At 35.9% G+C, this 24,149-nt stretch overlaps 1 protein-coding gene across 1 annotated transcript in view; it reads right to left on the bottom strand.

The window, feature by feature from the left end:
- LOC118835880 (sodium channel protein type 2 subunit alpha-like) overlaps positions 1-24,149 on the bottom strand; it is a 155,729-nt gene that overhangs the window by 77,717 nt on the left and 53,863 nt on the right. Inside the window, exons 5-13 of the mRNA XM_036743174.1 lie at positions 21,834-21,962; positions 21,237-21,328; positions 19,861-20,133; positions 14,066-14,129; positions 11,302-11,443; positions 10,958-11,164; positions 9,272-9,565; positions 3,035-3,382; positions 541-673 (exon numbers count right to left, since the gene is read on the bottom strand). Coding sequence (XP_036599069.1) covers positions 541-673; positions 3,035-3,382; positions 9,272-9,565; positions 10,958-11,164; positions 11,302-11,443; positions 14,066-14,129; positions 19,861-20,133; positions 21,237-21,328; positions 21,834-21,962 — 1,682 coding nt within the window. The remainder of the gene's footprint in view (positions 1-540; positions 674-3,034; positions 3,383-9,271; positions 9,566-10,957; positions 11,165-11,301; positions 11,444-14,065; positions 14,130-19,860; positions 20,134-21,236; positions 21,329-21,833; positions 21,963-24,149) is intronic.

The raw sequence follows: 24,149 nt of genomic DNA, 5'->3' as shown, positions 1-24,149 counted from the left end.
AACTTCTAAAGAAAATACTATATCTGGGGTGAAAGAACAACCTACATAGGCATCAAATGCACTTTAGTTATCTTCTCTAAAACAGCTGAAAGGAAAAAAAATCTCTTTAGTTTTGAAATATTTATTTCAGACTAACTTTAAATCCTTCTTTACATGAGAATTAACATATTTCTTGCATAAAACTGAGAGTCCATAGCTCAAGTTGTATCTGTTGAATATAACTTTATTGGGTTAACATCCTCAATATTTATTATTAAACTGCTTTCCACATTATTCTAAAAATGTGTTACTGCTTTAGAACCTTATCTGGTAAAAAAACGGAAACAAAAAACAAAAACACTTATATTTACCTGGAATCTGCAGCAATTTCCTGGAGGCTAAAATGGGAAATCTTTACCAGAGAGCACATATTGATTGTAAAGGATGCAAACCTTTATGTGAAATAACAATTCTGGAAATATTTTTCCGGGAATTCATAAAAGCAGTTGGGTGGGGCATTGTTGCCAACTGAGCAATTATGGTATAAAGCTGGCTACCTACCTTCCATTGTGTTGGTCAGTATACTGGCTATACTCATTGCTCTTTGCCTTGCAGAAGGGTCTTCTAGCAAATCTATGGACACATGATAAGAACTAGATCGTCTCTTTCTTATTTCTGTTTCTGTAGTGGTGCCCTGAAAAGAACATGCCAAATCAAGGAGCCATCATCCTCTAGCACAGGAAAAATCAATCAAACCCTAAAGCATTCCTACAAAAGCAGTTCATGGCGCAGAAAGGGTGTGTACTGTGCTCTTTAAAAGCAGACCACTTCATTAAGTCAGGCTTTTTGGAAGGTGTTTTGAGGATGTCAAATCAAGGATTACTAAGGGGCTAATCAATGTTACTTTGGGGAAACCTTTGAAAAATATAGCAGATCCTCATCTCTCAGGGATGTTCCCAAGTAGTCCTCAATGAAGACATGGAAAGGAAAGAGATTAACATGACTATAAGCCCTGGCCTAGTAATTCCAGATCTAAAAGAGACAAGAATGTTTTTAGTGAGGGATAAGACTAATACCAAAAATACACTTAATTTAAAATGTGATACAGTTTGCTTTTTCTTAGTTATTTCTTTCTGGTTTGGTTTTCATGGGGATCTGTGGGGCACACTTGTGTCGTCTTGGTCTAACAATATAGAAAGCTAGGCAATGTAGGGGGAATGGCTAAGACTAGATGGGAAGGCTTTTTGAGGTTTCTTTTAGCCCTACCATGATTTATATATATGTAATTCACTGCTACTTTTTAGTTTATTGTCTTATATCAAATTACCAGATATTTTGTAGGAAAATAGACCTCATGTTCAGTAGAAGTCATAAAAGGGATTTATAAAGTTCACCTATTGTTTTCTCTTAATATTCTCAAAGAAAAAGTTATTTTCTTATGCAGATTGAAGCATACTTTCTTTACTTTCTTATGTTTTTTAGCCTGTATGGAAATATGTTTTGCATGATTTCACATGCACTATTGATATCAAATCACTTGATTTCTCAAAGGGGGAAAGGATGACAGGGGAAAGGGAAGAGTTTGGAACTCAAAATTTTTAAAAATTAATGTTTAATTTTTTACATGTAACTGGGACATATTTAACAAATAAAAATATCTTTAAAAGAAACAATGAATATAATCATTAGCTACTAATAACATTTCTAATTGTTACTAATTAAAATGACTTCTATAGTTGATCTAATGTTTGCCTAACAATGACATGATAATAAAAAGTATGCTTTCCTTGCTTAAATTATATTTGAAATGCTTGCTGAATTGATTTGTCTTTGTTTTCCCAGAACTGAGGACAGGGCTTTGCACTTGCTGGTGCTTAATAACTGAAGAACTGAATTACAGGATCCTAGATTTGTAGTGTGGAGGGGCCTTAGGAGACATCTAATCCCCTCATTTTATAGATGAAGAAACTGAGGCATTGAGAGGTCAAGTAACTTGCTCAGGGTCCCTCATCCAGTAAAGAACTCACATCCTCCTGATTCCAAGTCCAGCGCTCTCTCTATTACTCCATGCTGTCTCTTCAGTTACTTTCTTCCATTTGAATCTTTCTATTCTGTCAAAGAAATATCTAAAAGCATTTTGCCTTGCTATCCTCACCAAAATTTTCTTCCAGCTCCACTTTTGCTTTTCTTCTCACTGCCAGAAAGTGAAGCTTGGAATAGCTTGTATATTCTTATAATATCTGGGGACTTGGTTTGCAACAGACAAGATAGTGACACAATTTTTTAACTGAAATTTTAAATAAAATACATGACAAACTGATTTTGTCAACATCTTAAAGTCAATTCTGCCACCAAAGTGTTGTGGCAATTAAAAAAAAGTGCCGTTGTATGTATTCATCAATTAATTCCAAAATGACAGACCACTCTATGCAGGGTTGAAGTGGCCCATCTGTGAGCAAAATAATGTATTTATAGGTAACAACAGATCCTATTTCAGTATAGTACTTAAGTAATAACATTCTAGTCCATATAAGTCACAAATTCCCTTTGTTTAATTATTAGTAACGATTAGCTTACTAAAAACCAGCTATTTTGTAAACTCTAATTTTCCTATTTTTAAATCAATTAATTCACACTAATCAAAGTTTATACTATTAAGGTTTGTTTCGCTAACCCAAAGCAGTGAATAAAGTGGTATGATGGAAGGAGTGCTGGCCTTGGCATCAGGAGAGGCCTGAGCTTGAATCCTGCCTCTGGCACCTGCCAGCTGTGTGACCTACGGAAGATATTTTACCTCTCTAAGCTTCTGTTTCCTTATTTATAAAATGGGCATAAGAGCATCTATAGAATCTGTATCTTGAAGGATTTTTGTTAGAAACAGATTAAGTAATGCATTTAAAAGCAACCTTCTAAGCTTGATTAGCCTAATGCCTGACATTCAGGATTCTATTCTACACACATCTCGCTAGGGAAAAAAGGAACACCCACTCATGTCTGAACTAGCTAGTCCCACCTTTCTTGAATTCTTATGAATAACAGTTTTAATTATTATCACCTCTGGCAGGAGTTGCCCAGTTGGTGACGTAAGGGCTGAAGGTCCACCAACCAGAGAAACCACACCATTGCAATCCACTGAACTGTGCATTTTTCCATTCACTGGCAATATGGGCAGGACCCGAGATGATCGGCTAGCCTGACTAACATTACTGTGGCGCCGTTCTCCATGTCTGTGTGGAACAAACAAGGAATCTCTTCTACTGTCATTGTCTTCAAAAGTACTGTGCTCATCATCAGCAAAGTCATTTTCAGAGCCAATATCTTTTGCTCTACCCCTGAAGCTGAAGATGCTTGTTCGGCTGTTGCGTCTTGGAGAAAAAAGAGAGCCACGGATGCTCAATAAAGACTATTAAAAGCAAAAGAGAGAGGAGGGAAAGAAAATTATGCACTTGTGTTTTGAAAAATATATATATATATATATATATATATATATATACATACATATGCACATACACAAAATTGTACTTCTCATTTTACAGGCAGAAAAAAACACATTCTTTAACAGGAGTAAATGGGTACCATAATGGGACTTCTGAAGCAATTATTGAAAGTACTCTGAGACTTCCCATGTGAATCTCTGATTTCCTCAACTTTTTCTTTTCCTTCTTTCCTTTCTTCTTCCTTTTTCTTCCTATTTCTCTTCCTCTTCACTTTTTGTTGCTCCTTTTTTCCCTCCCTCCCTCTCTTCCTCCTTTCTTTCTTTTCTTCCCTCCCTCCCTCTATTCCTCCATTCCTTTCTTCCTTCCTTCCTTCCTCTTTTCTTCCCTTTTTTTCATTCCTCCTACTTCCATCTTTTCCCCTATCTCTTTCTGCTATTCTAATTAAACTTTAGCTGGGCCAGGAATATCCCAAGACATCATAGCCTTGTTAGCATAACTCAGGACTAAAGAGTTTGACGACCCTTACTCTAGAAGCTAATCACAAATATAAATCCAACAGAAAGTAAAGATATACAGTACTTACCTACATTTAGACTCTTGAAGAATAAAAATAAACACAGTAAAACATTACCATTGACCACAGCAAGCTGAAGATGCTGATTTTAGCACTGAGAAAAATAAAATCAATCTTGCCTCTAGATCTATTTAATTATAGCACAAGGAGCTGCTTCTCTTCTTCCTTCTGAATATTTTATTACAGTCTTCATGAATAAATAAAACAAATCAAGCTGGAAAGAACTGATTGATTCACTCCCTGCTTTCCTCTCTTCTATCTGTCTCAGAAAATTGAAGTGTATTTTATTTACAATAAGTGAATGACCCAGTTTATCCAAATTATAGAAATGTTAACATTTTCCTAAATAGTTTATTCACCTCAGTGACTTATAATTAGAAATATTTATTTAATTACTTCTTCATGGATGGGCAATGGTTACGATGAGTCAATTTGTAATCTGTTTAGTTTCACTAGCCCAAATTTGGTATGATCTTTTACAAAGCCACCTAAGCTAAGTATAATTATGTGCATAGTGTAATACCTGTGTTTTAACTAGGTATGAGTTTTACTTTCAATTTAACTTGGCATAGTGTCTTTGTAATTTATCTGATAACTTTAAAATTTTCAAGATAATCTGATACAACTGTTGTTTTGAAGTCTTTGCATAATATGCAAATGAAAATATTATAGTTATTAGAAAGTATATTTTGTTTTGTTGCTTCTTACACAGGATTTTCATTTCTTTATTATTTTTATATATAATATGAATGGTTCATGTATGTCTATGCATGTATATATAATATACATATATGATTTTCAGAAACCTATCATGGTAACTAAACTTATTATTTTTTTATGACTTCTGTGTAGCTTTCTTCATGATGCTAGAATTTTAATTATATCTGAAGGTATACTCCTTGAAGGATTACTATCCATCAGAAATTATCTGATTTTTGCTATCTCAGAAGGCCAGAGAAATGTGGTATAACATCAAGGAAATACTTAGGAATAAAGATAATTTAGAAAGTGTTCATGATGGGAACATATGTTTTGATTAAATGAATGAGGACTCAGCACTATATTCACTAGAAATGATGAAAAGATTAGAAAGTAATAAAACACTGTAAAATTATTTAAGACTCAGAGGTGAAATGTTGACCTCCACAAGGACATAATGTACATATTATGTTTGCATGTAAATTGGATTTGTATGGCACTCATCAGCCTTAGAACTTATTCCTCACCTGATCATCATAATTTTGTTTCTGACATGAATATCATTTCCATAGAAACCAAATGCTATGACCCAAATAGAAAAAAGGAAAGAATAGCCAAATCAAGTGAAATTCTAAGGAACAGAAATCTATGTGTGGGAAATTAAAACCTGAGAAGATAAAACTGACGCATCAGAGAAATATTTCTAAACAAAGTATCTTTGCTCTATTGACTAAGCTGTTAAAAAGATCCACCCTTTCTCTAATACCACCCTTCAATTAGCTTTCAGTAAATATTTCACACCGTAGAACAATGGTCAAATGTGACATTGCTCAAATCTGGCCCACCGCTTATTTTTACATGGCCCAAAATTAAGATGAATCTTTTACATTTTAAAATATGATAAAAACTTCATTTAAAATGTGAAAATCATTATTAACTCAGAAGTCTTACATGTAAAATAGGCAACAGGGAGTTTGCTGACCTCTGCCTTACAAGATATATCATTGAGAATTGTCAAGTAGGCTGTAGTTATTTAACCTAAACTCCTTTCTACAACTGTCAACAATACTGGCAATTTTCGTGTCTTTCTCTTTTCCTGTCACTAATATTTTTCTCTTAAGTTAACCGTAGTTAAGGTAATAAATTGATTATACAATGGAAATTCTGTGACTTTTGGAGAGGCTAGAGGAATAATGTAGTGGATAATGAATTAAGATACTAGGTCATGGAATGAGACTTGAGACTGATCCAGAAACTCTTGAAAAAGTTATAAAAGCTCTACAATGATGAAATGCTAAGAAGCTTTGATTTAGAAATGCTAAACATTGTCTATTTTTGTTTTCAGTTTTATCATATTAAAAGAGAAATCATGTTTGATTATGACCGATAGAAATTTTGTTTAGCTTGAGTGCACATATTTGTTACAAGGGTTTTATATTTCTTTTGCTGATGTTATTTTGGGAGGAGGGAATATGGGGAGAAAGGGACAAAAAATACTTGTTAGCTGAAAAAAAATAAAATTTTATTAAGAAAAAAGAGATGAGCTATGTTACTGAAGATAAACTACAACTAACGAAATCAAAAGAACCTGGAGACTTGTTTTGAATGATAACCTTTGTTGTCTCTTTAAGTGATTTAATTTTACAAAATCATGCAGGAACCAAGAAAAGCAAGGATTTTGATGAAAACTAAAAATGGTGCAGGGTGGGGGGAGGGAAGAAAAGAGAAAAAAGTTTACATGATGATTGTTGTATATTTAAAAGGAATAGCAAGGTGTATGTAGTATATTTGTTGTTTCATGTGCAATCATCTTTTTATTATACTATGTTACTGAACTGCTTATTTTATCCCATAAGTTATTAAAAATAAAATGAATTTTAGAAAAAAAGAAAATTGAAATTGTGATCCATGATATTAGTTCTATATATTTAGCTTCTGATACTGTTATCAGAGGGAGCATTTTCAGGGTATTGATTAATAAGAAAAGGGTTGGTAAAAACTTGGGGGGCAAGTAAAAAGATATGAGATGATTTTTTTAATGAAACTAATTTTCGTCAAGGCTCAGATAAAATGCTTTTAAAAAGCATAGTCACCAGAAGCATCTTCACATAATTACTCAGCAGTCTTTTGGTGTCTGTGGCCTTCTATTGAGGACATTATTATCACAACAAAATTTTTACCGTAACAATTATAATGACTATAATAACACCCTTACTAATGAATAGAATACAGTAGAAATTATACAAAAATAGAATACAGTAGAAATTATACAAAAAAAATTAAAAAAAAAGTATTTGATCTGGGATGTTGAATAATTGGGACTATGACTCAAATAAATACTAACTAAAATAATATATGATCTCATAAGTCTTGTGGAATTTGGAAGAGAAGGTCAGTGATTACAGGACCATAACTTTAAAACTGGAAGAGGCCTCGGTGATCATCTAGTCCTACTGTTTCATATTACAAATGAGGAAAATGAGAATGTTAGCTGTTATTACTATCTGTGTGACCTTGGGAAAGTTATTTTACCTCTCTTACGGTGGCAGTCAGAACTCAAACCTAGGTCCTCCAGTCCATGTTGCCACTCAAGAGCTTTGGTAAGGCATAGCAGGGAGATCATATGCACTTACAGAAGGTCCTACCATACAGGCTTCTAGGGCTTGGAAGGAGCCAATGACAAACACAAAGAGGCTCTCTTGTGTCTGAGGATCTTAGCTAGGATTGAAGTTTGACTTTCTGTGAGACATTCTTAGGGGATTTGTTAGTGGAGAGTTTCCATATTTTAGAACTTAAACAATTACCAATATAATCATAACTATAGCAAAGTAGGATAAATGATGATAAAAAATAGGCAGTTGGTTATACAGTAGTTCCATCATAAAGCTGAAGTAAAGTCCAATTCTATTTCTTTTTATCTTATATTTTATGCAGCTTCTGCAGGAAACTCATTAATTTGCGAGGGATATACATGCACTGTGTTCAAGGCCACATGAGATTGTGCATATGAGAAAGTAAAGAAGCTATCCTTGGGAGTGTTAGGACTCCTGGACATACATCTTTTAGATGAGATCTAAATGTAAAAGTCCTGATAATTTTTAAAAGACATTCTCTGGATTTCTATGAATAGCAATCCCTTTTTCAAATTCCCATCCAAGGAATTATTCATTAGCTTAGGGAACTCTTGTTATGTGAACTCCCCTTGCCAGTGCAGACTACAAACCCCCTATGACTCAGGAGCCATGTTGGAGGGAGTTGCCTGGGCCCCCATGCAGTCAAGTGACATTCCCAGTGTGATGCAGCTAGTGGAAATGTTACTCGTTGCTTAAAGTTCTGAGTTTCCTTGAGTTTGATTCTCTTTAGAATTTCAATTGCATAGCATTTTGGTTACACCATTAGAACAATTTCCCATCTCCTACTTCTCACTGAAATAGTGTCAGATATAATGATCTGTTCATTTTTGATGGTGCAAACAGCAGATAGACAACATAATTTCCCTTTCAGGTACAGACACTATTAATCTATTAGTAAGCTCTTAGCACATAATATTCTTAATAAATACTTGATGATTGATATCTCCACTATGCAGCTAGGCAGTGCAGTGGATAGAGCATTGGTTCAAATGTGACCTCAGATACTTACTAGCTGCATGACCCTGGGCCAGTCATTTCACCTGTTTGCCTCAGTTTCCTTATCTGTAAAATAGGGATAATAACAGTGCCTACTTCCTAGTACTTTTGTTAGGACCAAATGAGACAACAGTTGTAAAGTGCTTAGCACAGTGCCTGGCACATAGTAGGTGCTATATAAATGTTAGCTACTATTATTACTGTTAATGGAAAATGATGGATTTTAATTGCGAGCTTCTGCTAGTGCAGGTTAAGACCGATGAGCAGCAGGAGTCTCGCCACTCAGCAACCCACAGGATAGTGGAGCCACTGGCATAGTAGACAATGGCTCTGAACCACATATCCAATATGGATATGCTATACACAGATGTTGTAACATCAAAAATATGAGCCCAGTAAAACCTGTGGTTTCCAAATATTCCACAAACTTTAAAATTTCTTATTAAGTTTATTCACTGAATAAGTAGTTTACACGTTCTTCAAACTGATCACAACAAAGATCTATGGTGATTATCAATCTAGCAGCATTATCCTATGTATCTGTGAGGCAGCCTACCAAAATAACGAAATTTCTCACTATGTGCAGTAGCCCATGACTATAATTGCTGCTACCGAGGCAGTGGAGGTGGATGGATCTCTTAAGCCGAAGAATTCTGATACACAGTGGGGTAAGTTGATCAAGTGTCCACACTAAGTTCAATATTAACATGGGCCCCCATGAATTGGGATAGGCTAGAAGGGATGGAGGAGAAACCAGGTTATTTAAGGAGTGCAAAACCAGACCAAATTAGAAAACATAGCAGGTCAAAGCCCCTGTGCAAATCAGAGAAGGACTGGACCTGGGCCTGCACTTTCTGCATGGCCAAGATAGACAGTCCTAGTCTTTAAAAACAAAACCCTCCAAGAAAACCATAGTTTACTAATATAAAAATTCCTTAATCAAAAATTTGTACCTGGTGGGGAGAAGAGAACCTCTTTTCATAGGTCAGGCGATTTCCTTCGATGGAAAAACGAAAACCTTTCCTTCTGATACTGTCTTCAGATTCAGATTTGTGGAATTCCTCTTCTTCTTGCTTCTCTTCTTCTCCAGACTGTTCTTTCTGTTTCCTTTTCTTTCTCCGGTTCCTCCTTTCTTTTGCACTTTTTGAACTCAGTTTTGATGCTTCTGAAGAGCTCTCTGAGAAGCCTCCCACCCCACCAGCTCCACTGAATTCTCTTGACTCTGCAGATGCTGCCGCTGCTGCTGCCTAGTAGGGGATAAAGTATGTGGTAGTTGTATGCAACTACAGTTTTTAAAAATATCCCTATCTTTGTCATTAGCATGATTGTATAAAATGTCTATTTTCTATTTTATTAATGAAAAATGCAACACAGTAGTAATACTGACCTAACCAAATATGGAGAAGCAATATAATGAAAAATATTGGACTTAAGAACCAGAAGACATGAATTTGACTCTTGACTGTGTCTTACTAGTTGGATGACAATGGAAAAGTCATTTAGCCACTATGACCCTCAGTTTCCTCATCTGTAAAATGGGAATTAGGGAATAATACTTGCATCACATACCTGATGGGGTAGCAAAAAGAATTTAATGAGATTATATATATATATATATGTATATATATATATATATATATATATAAAAGTGCTTTAGGCCTGGTAAGTCAAGGAATTTTACAGAGGCTTACATATGGTCTTGGAAAGAAACTTGAGCAGAGACTGGTCATTTCATACTTTAAAATGACTTTTGATATAGCCAAGAGACTCCAATTATCACAAGACTAAGCTCAGTCTTTGCTAGTATTTAAATACATGTCATAAAAGGCAAACAGCTTCAGAAATGAACCTCTCCATTCCCTGTAATTATGAACCTAGTGAGTGCTTACCTTTTTGCCACTCATTCATTTAAAAACAGTCTAATTTTAGTGGTTAGCACAAATTAATGCTATTTCATTCTGACAAAAATATTTTTATTTTACTGAATAAATGCTTTTCAGTTTGAACGGATAAATTGAGGGCTTCCGGTATAGGATAACAACAAAGACAAACGACGGATCATATATATTAGGGCAATCTAGATTGTAGGAATTTATGTGGCTTAGCTAATTAATGATTGTACGGCATTTGAAAAGCTATAGCTACAAACCGTTAAGCACCATCATTACTGAACAAGCATTTTTCATTGGTTCTGTCATTATGCATTTTAAAATACTCACTGTTAAAAAGCAACAAAGTACTCAACAGCAAAAAAAAGGTATAAATAGGTGACTAAATTAGTCAGTGCCTCAGAGGAACTGTTTTCCAAGAAATTGGCCCCAAAATAATAATAAACCATATTCTTTCCTCATTGTGAAAGCTTATAATGTCCACATGCATGGAATTATCAGGGAGTGAGGAAAGATGTCATAAATCAGAATGACATAATTTACATATGCTTATGCCAGCTTTATTTCATGGTATTTGGCACACCTTGTCATCCACTCTTAAGAGCTGAGGAAAATAAATAACCATAAGTAATGAATAGGTCTTCAACATTTCCAGTTTCTATGAAACTTTTCCTGGGAGATTAGAACTTTACCCATTCTGAGGATTCTGCAAAGAAGGAAGCTACAATTTGATTAACCACCTGACAATACCTGAGCTTCTTCCTGTTGCTTCTTAAGTTGTTCCAACATCTGCTGAAACTCAGCCTCCTTCTGCTCTGCCTCTTCCAAAGTGGCCTGATTCTGCTCCTCATAGGCCATGGCAACCACTGCCAGGATCAAATTTATAAGGTAGAAAGAGCCCAAGAAAATCACCAGGACAAAAAATATCATGTATGTCTTGCCAGCTGCACGAAGCGTCTGAGAAAACGAAAGGGGGAGAGTGGGAAAGACATGGTTTACTGCCCATCTGACTTCTAAGTAAAGGATTATCACTGGTTTGATCCCATTACTACATTTTTATCCATTAAAAGTCATTGATCTAACTCAGGTCTCACCAGTTGATAAAGATTTTCCCAGAAGTCCTGAGTCATCAGTCGAAACAGGGACAAGAAAGCCCAGCTGAAGGTGTCAAAGCTTGTGTAGCCATAGTTGGGGTTTCTGCCAGCTTTCACACATATGTATCCTTCTGGACATTGGCTGCAATTAGATTAGAAGACAGGAAAGACGTTATATGTGCACATCTATTTGTTGATTTTTATATGATTATAGATTTTTCAATCGCTATTTTACATGACAAATTCACAGAAGGGGAAGGGAAGGAGGAACAAGCATTTATGAAGCATCTACTCTGTGTAAAGCTAAGTGCTTTAAATATATGACCTCATTTGATCTTTACAACAACACTGGGAAGGGCTGTTATTATCCCTATTTTACACTAGGAAACTGAGGCAGGCAAGAAGTTAAGTGACTTGTCCAGGATCACGCAACTAGCAATCTCTGAGGTAAGATTTGTATTCAGGTCTGTCTTGACTCCATGCCCAGTGCTCTCCTCACTGCACTACCTAGCTGCCTTACTACCACAAGGACCTTTTCTGTTTAGCTCATTTCATCCTGCACTAAACATAGTTTTAGGTTAATTAATTCCTAAAACTCCTGAAAAACAGTTTGATGCCAGGTTTTTATCCTGAGTCACCTCAATACTCAATGTTCCTTAATGTATCATTAACATATTTATTTGTGAAGATGACATTTTCACTAACAGATTAACATACCCTCCTTTTTTTCTGGGACCTGACAACTAAGTAGAAAGAAATAATGACTCTGTGCTATGTCATTTGACTTTACTTGCCTCTGGAAGAAAATGTCAGAAGGGTACATTCTACTAGATGACCACACATTAAGGATAAAATCTACTGGAACAGACCATAACAAAAACTTTAGATTCAGATTCACTGTGTAGACGCATATTTAAAAATCTCCCTTTTAACAAAACTGAAAAAGATAAAGAAATAACATTTTCCTCTAACACTCTTTCCAGAATTCTGGGAATAGCCCTGTAGAAAAGTGGGTGATAGATAGGTCAAAGACATAAAGGCCTTTCTTAGAGAAGTAAATTAAAAGTGATAACCTCACTTATGTCTCATCTCATTTACAAATCTGACTTTCCTACTCTTGAATCCATTGGTGCTAGGATCCACCCAAGGGAAGTGCCCTCTATTTCATTGAGAGGGAGTTACCCTCATGTTTCAGATTCAGAATATTGATGTCTCGTTGATTCTTCCTGTTTCTTCCTCTGTAAATGGAATAATAACATCTACTTCCCAGAGTGGCGAGGATTAAGTGAGATATGGGTGAAGCACTGAGCACAGTGCCTGGTACATAGTAGGCTTCAAATAATTGCTTGTTTCCTTCCTTCTTTGTCATCTTAAGGGACTAGCCAAATTAAAATCCTTTTGCCATTAGTAATTTTGACATAGGCAGTGGTGTGCTGGTAAATATTTGTCAACTGGCTCTCCAAAAAAAAGTACCCATGACACATTTTTAAGTTTAATCTGCACTGATAACATTTTCTCCATCAATTTCTGAAGTCTAGACCAAATGTAATAACAAAACAATAAATCAAGCCCTCATTTGTAGTGTTTGCCAATTTTAAAGGTATAAAAGCTCACACTAAAAATTTAACAATTGGCTCTAGTTAACAGGGGAGCTAGATCCTGCACAGTCCTGGCAGGCATTATAGCATTAGTGGTTTCTATCTAAAAATATAAAACTATTGTACTTGACTTTTCAGTTTTTGGGGGCAAGGGTGTTATCTCATTCATCTCTGAATCCCTCAGAGCCTTGTACAGGGCCTTATATGTAGAAAGATCTTAATAAATATTTGTTGAATTGGATTTGGCTAAATAATTTTTTTAAAATGTAGAATCTTTCCAAATGAAAGTCCTGTCCTCACAGAAATTATTCCGTTTTCCCCTTCTTATAGTAACAATAACTAACATTTATACAGCACAATGTGCCAGGCTCTGGGCTAAGTGCTTTACAATTATTAACTGATTTGGTCCTCATAAAAACCCTGTAAGGTAGGTGATATTATTATCCCCATTTTACAGATGAGGAAACTGAGGCAAAGAGCAGTTAAGTGACTTTCCCAGGGTCACACAGCTAGTAAATGTCTGAGGCCAAATTTGAACTCAGCTCTTCCTGACTCTAGGCCCAGCATTCTAACCACTTTACCTAGGTGACCCAACATTGGATTTGGAATCAGAAGACCTATTTTTGAAACTAACTCTAAAACTTATAAGTTGTATGACTGTGGGCAAGTCATTGAAATTCTGAGCACTGGTTTCCTTATCTGTAAGAAGGGGCCAATAACATTTTACATAACCTTCTTCACAGGACTGTTGTGAGGAAAGCATTTTGCAAACTGTATGCCCATCAAGGTGGGCTATTATTATAAATGAACCGTAATGTGCTGTGTAATGAAGAGATTATAGCTAGGACCCAGGTAGGACCTTCCAGTAGTTTACACAACACTAGACAGTACAATGCACATGAACCCCAAACAGAAACAGTCCACTTCTTATGACTAGTTTTAGTTTTTCTCTTTTTGTTTTTCATTGTACTTAATTGATTTGATGTGGGCAAATAGGGTTAGTAATTGCTGGACATGAATGTTTGAAAGAGGTGCAAATTCATACTCTGCCCATCCATTCTGGGAATTTTGTGAGAAGAAAATGGTGGCTTGGTGGATAGGCAGTGGGAGGTTATTCTAGGCAGATAGCACAGCACGGCATGACACAAAGGAACAGTATTTCTTACCCTGCATCAGAACTGTTACCACAAAGCAATGCATCATTTTGCCCTTCCAAAGTGTAAAAATGACCTATTTAAGGAAAAGAAAGAAAAGTTGTAAAATTGAAAGTATTTAAGTCAATATATTCATATACTCAGTGCCATAATTTTTTTTCTATTTCAATGAATTTCAGTTCTATTTCAAACTAAAAAGGAACAAAAAGCCAGTTAAAATGGTCACTTTATTAAAGATCATAATTTACACAGAACCAATGGCAGTATATTGCATTCGCTAACCAATTAAACTTTTGAAGATCAGTGTCAAGACAAGTTGTACCACATCAAATGGATGTTTGTTCCTAAACCTAAACCAAAACTATTCCTACAAACAACTGTGCCAAAAAATAAACAAAATAGGACAGAACTATTAATTCAAGGCCCTTTTCTTGGCTCAAAAGGTGGGAGGGGAAGCCTAGCTGCTATTAAAACACACTTATGCAACAAAAGGATTACTTCATATTTTTTAAAAGCTGGGTGCATAAATAGATTTGAACATACTACCTCCCTTATTCCTCCAAATCCCCCTGCATTTCAGCCTTGTTTTCTGTGGGCAGTGGCATTCTTTCTGTCTTCTAATGAAGGTACAAGTGAAAAATTGGTCCTTTTCAACTTGAAATGATAACTTGCATCTTTATAGATAATACACTTCTAGAGTACACTGGGGTAATTTCTTTTCAAGGCATATGAATAGAAAACTATGACCCAAAGCAATAAAATTCTGACACATTTTCTGTCTACCTCCTCCCTTCCCAGGCAATTTAATTGTGACAGAACTAAGGTTAAATATCATTGGCAGCACTTAAAGTCTATTCAAAGCAGGTGGTCTATAAAGAGGATTCTTTTTTAGACCTTGAAATCTGGAAGCAAATCCCACTTTTACTAAAACTGATCCCATTTATCCCAGTATAAGCTTTACTGGTCTTTCTAACTCCTGAAACAATGGTGAGTGATATGACTTCATGAGATTTCAAGGATATGGTTGTAGAAACATATAGTACATGAATGACATCCTGGATTAAGGGAACAATACCAAAAGGAGCTATCATTAGGCTGAAAAAACTGAAAAACCTAAAGAAAAAATTTAAAGGGCTTAGGCTTCTTATTGAAGGGTCCTATAAATGAGAAGTGATGGCGATGGATGTGATGACAAGGAAGAATTATAAGGGATATATAATGAATTTATAGTAATTTTCATCACAAAACTCTAATATATAAAAGATTATCTGCCATGGAAGAGCTAAGACCATGATAAGGTATGACCCAAAGAGATAATTTTGACAGAAAATGTAGAGAAATAAAGCTAGACAAAGGTAAAATGGCAGGAAATTTGCAAAATAGTTCTAAAGTGAAATTTATTTACATTTATACCATTCTTTCTCATGATGGTGTGTGCCTACCAAGAAAGACTTCCATTTAATCTCTTCTCACACTGTTTGATAACTCTTTACTCATATATACTAATGAATAGTAAAATATGAAGAATGTTAGAGGATAAGGCCATTTCTTCACAGGTATGTATCAGGAATAAGTTAAAGATTGAATTTGTAGTGCTCAGTTCTATGTAAAGTATATAAATTTGAATTTTATCACCATGATAATAGTACCTCTATCTTTAGGTACTAATGTTAATGGAAAAAAGTCAGCATGGCCATATATACACATCACCATCAAATCAATCAACCAAGTAGTTCTAAACTGATTTTTTCTGCCATATTAAAAAAAATTGTTACGTTACTTAACTTCTGAGTTTCAGTTTCATCTATAAAGTGGGTTAGAAGATATTCAATATTAACATTCAACTGTGGAATTGTATGACACTTAGGAGAACTTAGATGAAATTTATAAGGCAGGGAGTGCGATACAATGGAAAGGACACAGGCTCTGGATCCAGAGGGTCTTGGTTCAAATTCTTCCTCTGGTACTTATTACCTATGTGACCTTCATCAAGTTACTTAACCTCCTAGGCCTAAGTTCCCTCATCTTTAAAATGACAGGATGAGAACTCCTATAAATATGGCCAAGTCTTTCTTCTCTTTAAAAAAAATATACCCCATCATTAAACTCTATTATCCCCTCAAGTTCTCATCCTATCTTCTCCCTTTCTCAATGAAATTCCTAGGGAGGAATGACTATACTTCTTGCTTCCACTTCCTCTTCTCTTTACTCATTTCTCAACTTTTTCCAATATGGTTTCCAACCTCATCACTCAACCAAAGCTGCTTTCTCCAAAGTCTCCAATGATCTATTAATTGCTTAATCTAATGGTGTCTTCTCAATCCTCACCCTCAACATCTCTGCAGAATTCCATATCAATAAGTATTTATTAAACAACTTTCTATCTGCCTGGCACTAGAGCATTTGATACAATAAAAGGCAAAAAATAATCCTGCTCTGTGTCTAATTGGGGAGACATGTAAGCAACCATGTATAAACCAGATGTATGCAGTATAAATTGGAGTTAATTGCAAAGGGAAGGCACTAATATTAAGGACACTTTCACTACACTGCTTTTCTTTGGCTTTCCTCTTGCCAGTCTAATTGCTCCTAACTGTAGGCATACTCCAAAATTCTGTCCAGGGTCCTTATCTTTTTTCTATATATATTCTCTCTTGGTGACCTCATCAGTTCCAATGGATTTAATTATACTTTGGATGCTGAATGATTCCTAGCTTCCTATATCCAGCCCTAATATTTCTCCTGAGATCCAATCCCACATGTTCAACTGCCTACTGAGAATTTCAAGACATCTCAAACTCAACATGTCTTAAACCCTAAACTCATCTCTTTTCCACATTTGCCTTCTGTTGATATCACCATTCTTATAGTCACCCAAGTTCACAACTTTGCTGTCATCCTTACTTCTACCAGCTGAACCTATCAAATTAGTCGTCAAATATTATAGTTTTTATTTCTACAACATCTCTTACATATACCGTTCTTTCCATTCTCATAGACAGGCTCCTAGTTCGTGTTCTCACCTAGACCATTACAATGGCCTTCTAACTGGTCTCTTTGTTTGAAGTCTCTCTCCACTCTAATTCTTCTTACATCTGGCTATCAATGGGATTTTCCTAAAGTGCAAGTGTGATTATGTTACTCTCATATTCAATGAAACTCCAGTGGCTACCTATTAGTGCTAGAACAAAATATGAGCTTTCTAGTTAACATTTAAAGCCCTACTCAGCCTGACCCTAAACTACCTTTTCAGTGTTATTAAACAGTACCTCATTTCAGTCCAACCAAGCTGGCCTTTTTACTGTTCCTCAACCACATTGTCTTCTATGCTTCTGTAGTGGCTGAAATGGAAACCCTTCTCAACTCTACTTCTTAGAATGTCCAGTTTCCTTCAACGTTTAACTCAAGCACCATCTCTTCCATGAAGTCCTTCCCAATCCTTTGGCTGCTACTCCTGTCCCCTCCAAATGATCTTGTATCTATTTTGTACATATTTACATATGTAATTGTCATCCCCCATGGCTAGATTGTAAACTCCAAGAAGTCAAAAGCCACTTAATTTCTAATTTTTTATCACAGCATTTAGCAGTGCCTGGCACATAGCCATTGCTTCATAAAGGCTTGTTGATTGATTAATTAAAAGGCAAACTAGAACCAGACGGTGAAGTACTTCAAATGCCAAGGCAAGAAAGTTGAATTTTATTCAAGGAGCAATAGGGAACTACTGAAGACTCATGAGCAGGTAAGTGACATACCTTTGCTTTATGAAGATTATTTTTGAAGCTATCTGGAGGACACATTAGAGAGGGAAGGCAACTGGAAGCAGGAAACCAGTCAAGAGGCTATGGAACTAGTCCAGGAGAGAAATGATGAGGGTCTAAACTAGAGTAATGACTGAATGAGTGAAGAAAAGTGGGAGCAATTTGAGAGATGAAGAGGAAGAATTAAGGTTTGGCAAATGAATGGATGTTGAGGGCAGGTAGAGACAGAGAGTGTAGAGTTGGGAAAGACTTCAAAGTTTCAAAACTCAGAGAGGGGAAAGACTGTGGTGATCTCAACAGACAGTGAAATTTGGAGGAGAGATGGATATGAGGTAATAATGAGTTCCATTATGGACATGTTTAATTTGGATAGAGATATCTATCAAGCAGCTGATAATGCTTGCCTGAAGCTTAGGAGAGAAACTAGGGCTACATTTGTAGTTTTGGTTATTGTCTGCAGAGAGATAACAAATGAACCCATATGAGCAAATAAGATTACCCAAGAGACAGGGGAGAGAGACAGAAGAGGAGAAGAGAGGAGAGGGAAGGAGAGGAGAGAAGAGGAGAAAACAGAAGAGAAGAAAACAAAAGAGAACGGAAAAGAAGAGAAATCAGAAGAAAATCTTGGGAGACATGTGGGAGTGGAACATGAATGATGATCCAAAAGAAGTTTACTGAGGTCAGAAAGATAGAAAGAAGACCAAAAGGGACTAAGAGAGAAGGAGTGGTAGGAATACCTAAAATTACAGAATGTTCAAGAAGAATGAAGACTGAGAAAAGGTCACTAGATTTAGCAATGAGATCATTGAAAATGCTGAACAGAACAGATTCAGGTGGAAGCCAGATACTTTGATAGATCTGTGATTTCAATAATATGGGTACTCTCTTCAACAGTACATGACCCCCACCCCATCAATGCCTTCTCAAGGAAGGTTTTTTTTATCCTGTAAAAATCTTGCCCATACCCTCTCATGAATCCTTTATGTGGGATCAACTCACCAAATTAGATATCTTCCAGTAGATCCCTTGAAATTATCTGGATACATGTGGACTATCTATTTCTTACCTCTCAATTGCTTTCCTAGTCATACACTTCTTCGATGATATCTTTTACACTGCTTCTAGCATGCTACTATGTTCATGGCAGGTTGCCCTACAATCATTCAAAATAGTTTGGCCTATCAATATAGGAAAAGAAAAGTAGATGAAGAATGCCTTTTGTTAGACTATGATACACAGTTTGGATATGTGTAGAATTGACCTACAAATAAACAAACAATAAAATTCCTAAGTGAATGAATGAATACAATGCACACTATGTCATCAATATTAGAATGTCAATGCTATTAGTGTAATATCTGTGTATCTTGGACAAACATTATAAAAGATAGGTAATTAATTGGGCCCAGAATGATAAAGGAAGGAGATTGTATGCTGGATTGTATTCACACAACTTTTAATGACCTAAAGCTTCTCCCTCAAATAAAAAGCCATCTTTTCAACACCAAGATCTTTTTCCTGTGAAGCTATATTGCTATAAATCATGGAAAAGTATAGTCTCCCAAGAATTAAAATTGTGGGTTACCCAAAAGATAATGGAGACACTCATGGTGGGCATAAATATGGTGTAGCATGAGGAACCACTCACCGGACACAACATAAATTATATTATATTTTTGAATGGATAAAGAATGAAGATGGGTAATCTATCTTTGTATGTTTCTAATTCTTTTTTTAGATGATGTCTGTGATTTTTTCAATATACGAAACTCAAAGTGAGGAAACTCCCTATAGCAACACTGATCAATACTTTTGCTTGACCAGGATCCCAGAAATTGTATGTGTCAGAGAAGGGAACAGAACTCGAGTCTTCCTGACTCCTAGGCAAGCCGTTGAGCCAGTACCCATGTTGCCTCTCTTTACCATTAAGGGTACTTAAAGTTTTTAATTTCTTAGCTTACATTACAGCAGAAATAATTTTCAGATGGGTTTTAAAATGTTTTTATCAATAAACAATTTAGTAATTATTAAAATAGAATGTCTTACTTTTGTCCTCAATGTAGTCATCCCAGTTAAATGTGCTCACTGTCTTATTGTAATAGGTACCATTTCCATCCCATGAGCTATTAAAGTAGGAGGTAATGTTTATTTCAAAGGTAGAGTTATCTGGGGGCCATTGCAAACATTTATTCCTCAGGTTGCCCATGAACAACTGCAGCCCAATGAGAGCAAATACACTCAGACAAAACACAGTCAGGATCATGACATCAGAAAGCTTCTTCACTGACTGGATCAGAGCCCCCACAATAGTCTTCAATCCTATGAGAAGAAAAAAACAAAAAGAGAGAAAAGGTCTTAATTATGCTATTCAAAAGCTCCTTAACCTATCAAAACATCATGAGTTTGTCCTGCAAAATAAAGTTTCATGCATAATGCCAACTATATTCGTTTAATGTCTGTGGCTGAGTAATGTTTTCATGAAAAGGCTGCTAGCTTGTGAAGATGAATGAATAGCTGAACTGTATATGTTCACTGGAAAATTAGAAATGGAAATGGAAATTGCATATTTCTAAACACTTCTTCTTACAGCAAAACGAGTGATTTTGTTATTCATGCTTGTACATCAACCCTCTGTAAACAGTTTGCATTTATTTGCAGATACCTCACTCCCAAAACTCTTAGCTGATTTTAGAAAAATTTATGTGACTACAATAGTATGAAACATTAAAGTGATGAAAGTGAAATGAGATTACATTTTAATGTATACTACGTGCCAGGTTTGGAGGAGGGAGACATCTGAAAATTGAGGCCCATGCAACACCCATGCTATTTTTCATCATTTCATTAAATCTGCAATTATGATGGCAAGTCTGAGCCCCAAGTGCCTGTGGTAAATGGCCAAATTTGCATCAGTATGAAAGCCTCATAGTTTGGTTTCTATGTAAAAAAGGAAAGCTTGATGTCATCAGATGCAAACCAAACAGGCTGTATATTGCAAATGCCTCATGCAAAAATGTGTTAAACTCAAAGGCTGATTTAGAAAAAAAAAAGAAAGCTAATATTAAAAAAAGCAAAGAATCACATCAGATTAAAATCTGATGTCTTGATTCCTGCTTTTTTTTTAAATATGTATATATATGTAACAGGTAACAAGCAACACTGCTTATGCTGAAAAGCTGAGATATCAAATTCAATGCAACTAAAGTCAGCCTCGGTGTTTAACCTCGCTCTCACCTGGAATGACCGAAATTGTTTTCAATGCTCGGAGAACTCTGAATGTTCTCAACGCTGAGACATTGCCCAGGTCCACAAACTCTGTCACATATCTGTATAGGGGAGTTCACACACAAACACAATGACAGCACACAAGAAACGGCTGGAGATACGAGGGGCCTACCACCTTACACCAGTCAACTTCTTACCTGGGATTACAGAAATAGTTTTCAAAGCTCTCAAGACTCTGAAAGTTCGAAGAGCTGAAACATTGCCTAGGTTTACAAATTCTGTTACATACCTGTAGAATTAAATCAGAGTTATTCAGAATTTTGGAAAAGCTTAGTCTGTGTTGGTCTTTCATTGAGACCTTTTCAACGTTTACCTCACAATGCTATTTGGTATTACTGATTTTTAAAGAAAAAAATAGCATTGTCGCCCATCATGATAGTTTTCAATTTTCAGGGCATCTGATTTGGCCATTTGGTAGTTGTAAGTCAATATAGTCATTTTGATTAGGTGAGAAGATCTAGAAAATACTCCTTTTCATCTAACAGTATAAAGTTAAGTGAATGGCAGGGAATTACTTATGGTCAGTCCTGACTTCTCTACTCTCTCCCTCTCTCTCCCTCTACATATATTCCTATTTGGAATGTAAAGGAGAAAATGAAATACTCTAACTTTTCTTGATAGCTGAAGTATATATACTTGCTCTGGTTAATAGGAGACAGCTTAGAAGCAGACTATGGTATTGGCAACCATCAAAGATTTACCCGCCCCCACTGAAAAATGGTTAAAGCACTTACGCAAAAGTAATGACAGTGAAATCAAGCCAGTTCCAGGGGTCCCGGAGAAATGTAAAACCTTCTAAACAGAAGCCCCTTGCAAGAATTTTTATAAGTGATTCAAAGGTATAAATTCCTGTGAATGTGTACCTGAAGGAAAATAGCCAAGAAGGGATTAAATATTAAGAGGTTAACATGATAGTACATCTCTTACAGAAAGCTTCCCTTTAATTCTGTGAACATATGCTGTTTACTCTGTTCCAGGAACTGGGTTTGGTGCAAGGAATGTAAAGAAAAAAAACAACCCAGTCTCTGGGCCCAAGGAAACAAGAGTAGAAGAAATAATAAGTTTGATAACAAGGTACTAAATGGAAAGAGCAAAGAAGAGGTATGGATACATTGCAACAAGAAATCTAAGGAGGGAGAAAGGACTTTGAACTAGGGAGAAGGCTTCATGGAGGTGATAACTAAATTGGACTTTGAAAGGAAGCCAAGGATTTCAGTGAGGAGAGACAAAGAAGAGGAGACAGTCTGCATGAGAGCACAGTGGCAGCAGAGGGGAGGTTATGATCAGAGAATAGTGAGGAGTCTGGTTTGACTGGAACACAAAATACATGCAGGGAGAGAATAGTAGTGGGAAAGAAAACCTGGAAAGCCCAGCTGGAAACAGATTGTGAAGGACTTTAAATATCAGACTAAGACATTTGTATGTCATCCTGCAGGCAATAAGTGTTTGACCAGGAGCAAGGCATGGTCACTATACACCAGGAAGAATAGTGGGCAAAGGGCTCCCTTTACAGATGTGTGAAAGATCCGTTAGAGAGGGCAGACACTAGAATCAAGGAGACTAGTTAAGAGGTTACCAAAAAAAGTCTAGATAAGAGGCATCAAGCAAGGTGTTAGAGAGAATAGAAAGGCGGGAAAGAAAATAATAAAATTGTGGGCTCAGCATTATGGGGGTATGATATTGTAGAATTAGCTTCCTTGATGATAACAGACAAAGATTACTACTGTGAGGTTTTGAGTCTAGATTACTGGAAAAATGATGATATCATCAATAGAGACAACTGAGAGAAAAAGCAGGTTTTAGAAGGGAAATGTTGAATTTAGTTTTAGACATGTTGAGTTTAAAGCCAGATATAGAAATAGAAGTATTCATCAAGCACTTGGAAATGTGAGACTGGAACTCAGAGGAGATATTAGAACTAAATACATAGATTTTTGGGGTCATCTGCATAGAGGTGATGATTGAATACATGTGAATGGATTAGATTGCCAAGGCTTAGAATGGAAAGAAATGTGAAGAACTTAGATCAGAGGATTGGAGGATACTCTCCTTTGGGGGGAAGAAGAGGAAGTGGAAGACAAAACAGTCATGGAGAGTAAATGATCAGTAAAGAACGATCAGACAAGTAGGAGGAAAACCAAGAAAGATCAAACAAGAGAAAAGAGAACATCAAAAATGAAGGGTTGGTCAACAGAGTCAAATGTTGCAGAAAAGTAAAAGAAGTCTAGGAAAGGGCTATTGGATCTTGCAATTAAGTGGTCAATGGTCTTGACAGAACAGTTTCAATAGAGTGGTAGGGTCAGAAGCCAAAAGGCAGGGGGCTAAGAAATAAGCAGGTAGTGTTGCTAATGGAGATGAATATAGACTACTCATAAGTTTAGCAGTGAAGCAGAGGAGGTAAGATGATGAGTTCTAGTTACTTCTTCTGTAAAATAAGGAGGCTGAATTAGATGATCTCTGAGGTATCTTCCTGTCTAAGGTATATGATACTATGTTGGCTGAAGACTAGCAAGAGGTGATTTTCTTAGGATAGGGACTACCTAAGCATGTATTTAAACAGAAGGAAAACAGAGAAAGACTAAAGATGACAGAAAGAAAGGGAAAATAGCCACTTTATCCTCCAAAACTCAAGAGAAAGAGGAAAAGACAAAGATATAGAGAAGTTTTGAGTTAGAGAATAGGAGTAGGAGGTAAAAGACTTAAGAAATGAATTTGTTTCACATGGATCATCCGAATCTTTCTTTTTGAGAGTCATGGATGGAGACAATGTAATCACTAAATTTAAAAAAAAAACTCCTGTTGAACATGAGCCCAAGTAAATACTTCCAGTTAATCAATAATAATTTTTATTTGAACAAATGGACTATTCAGGTCCATAATACATTATGCATTACCTATGACTTCCAAAAGCATGAAATGTTTTCTTTTTTGGGGAAAATATAAATCTATTTCAGGGTTCAGAAGAAGTAACATAGAGAGATTAGGTGCTGATTTATTACAGAGTATGCATATTCCTTCTTATGCATCCCCAATGGTCTTTTAAAGACAAT

This window comes from Trichosurus vulpecula, chromosome 2 (assembly GCF_011100635.1).
Source record: "Trichosurus vulpecula isolate mTriVul1 chromosome 2, mTriVul1.pri, whole genome shotgun sequence".
Taxonomy (NCBI): domain Eukaryota; kingdom Metazoa; phylum Chordata; class Mammalia; order Diprotodontia; family Phalangeridae; genus Trichosurus; species Trichosurus vulpecula.
This window is presented reverse-complemented; position numbering and strand designations above follow the sequence as displayed.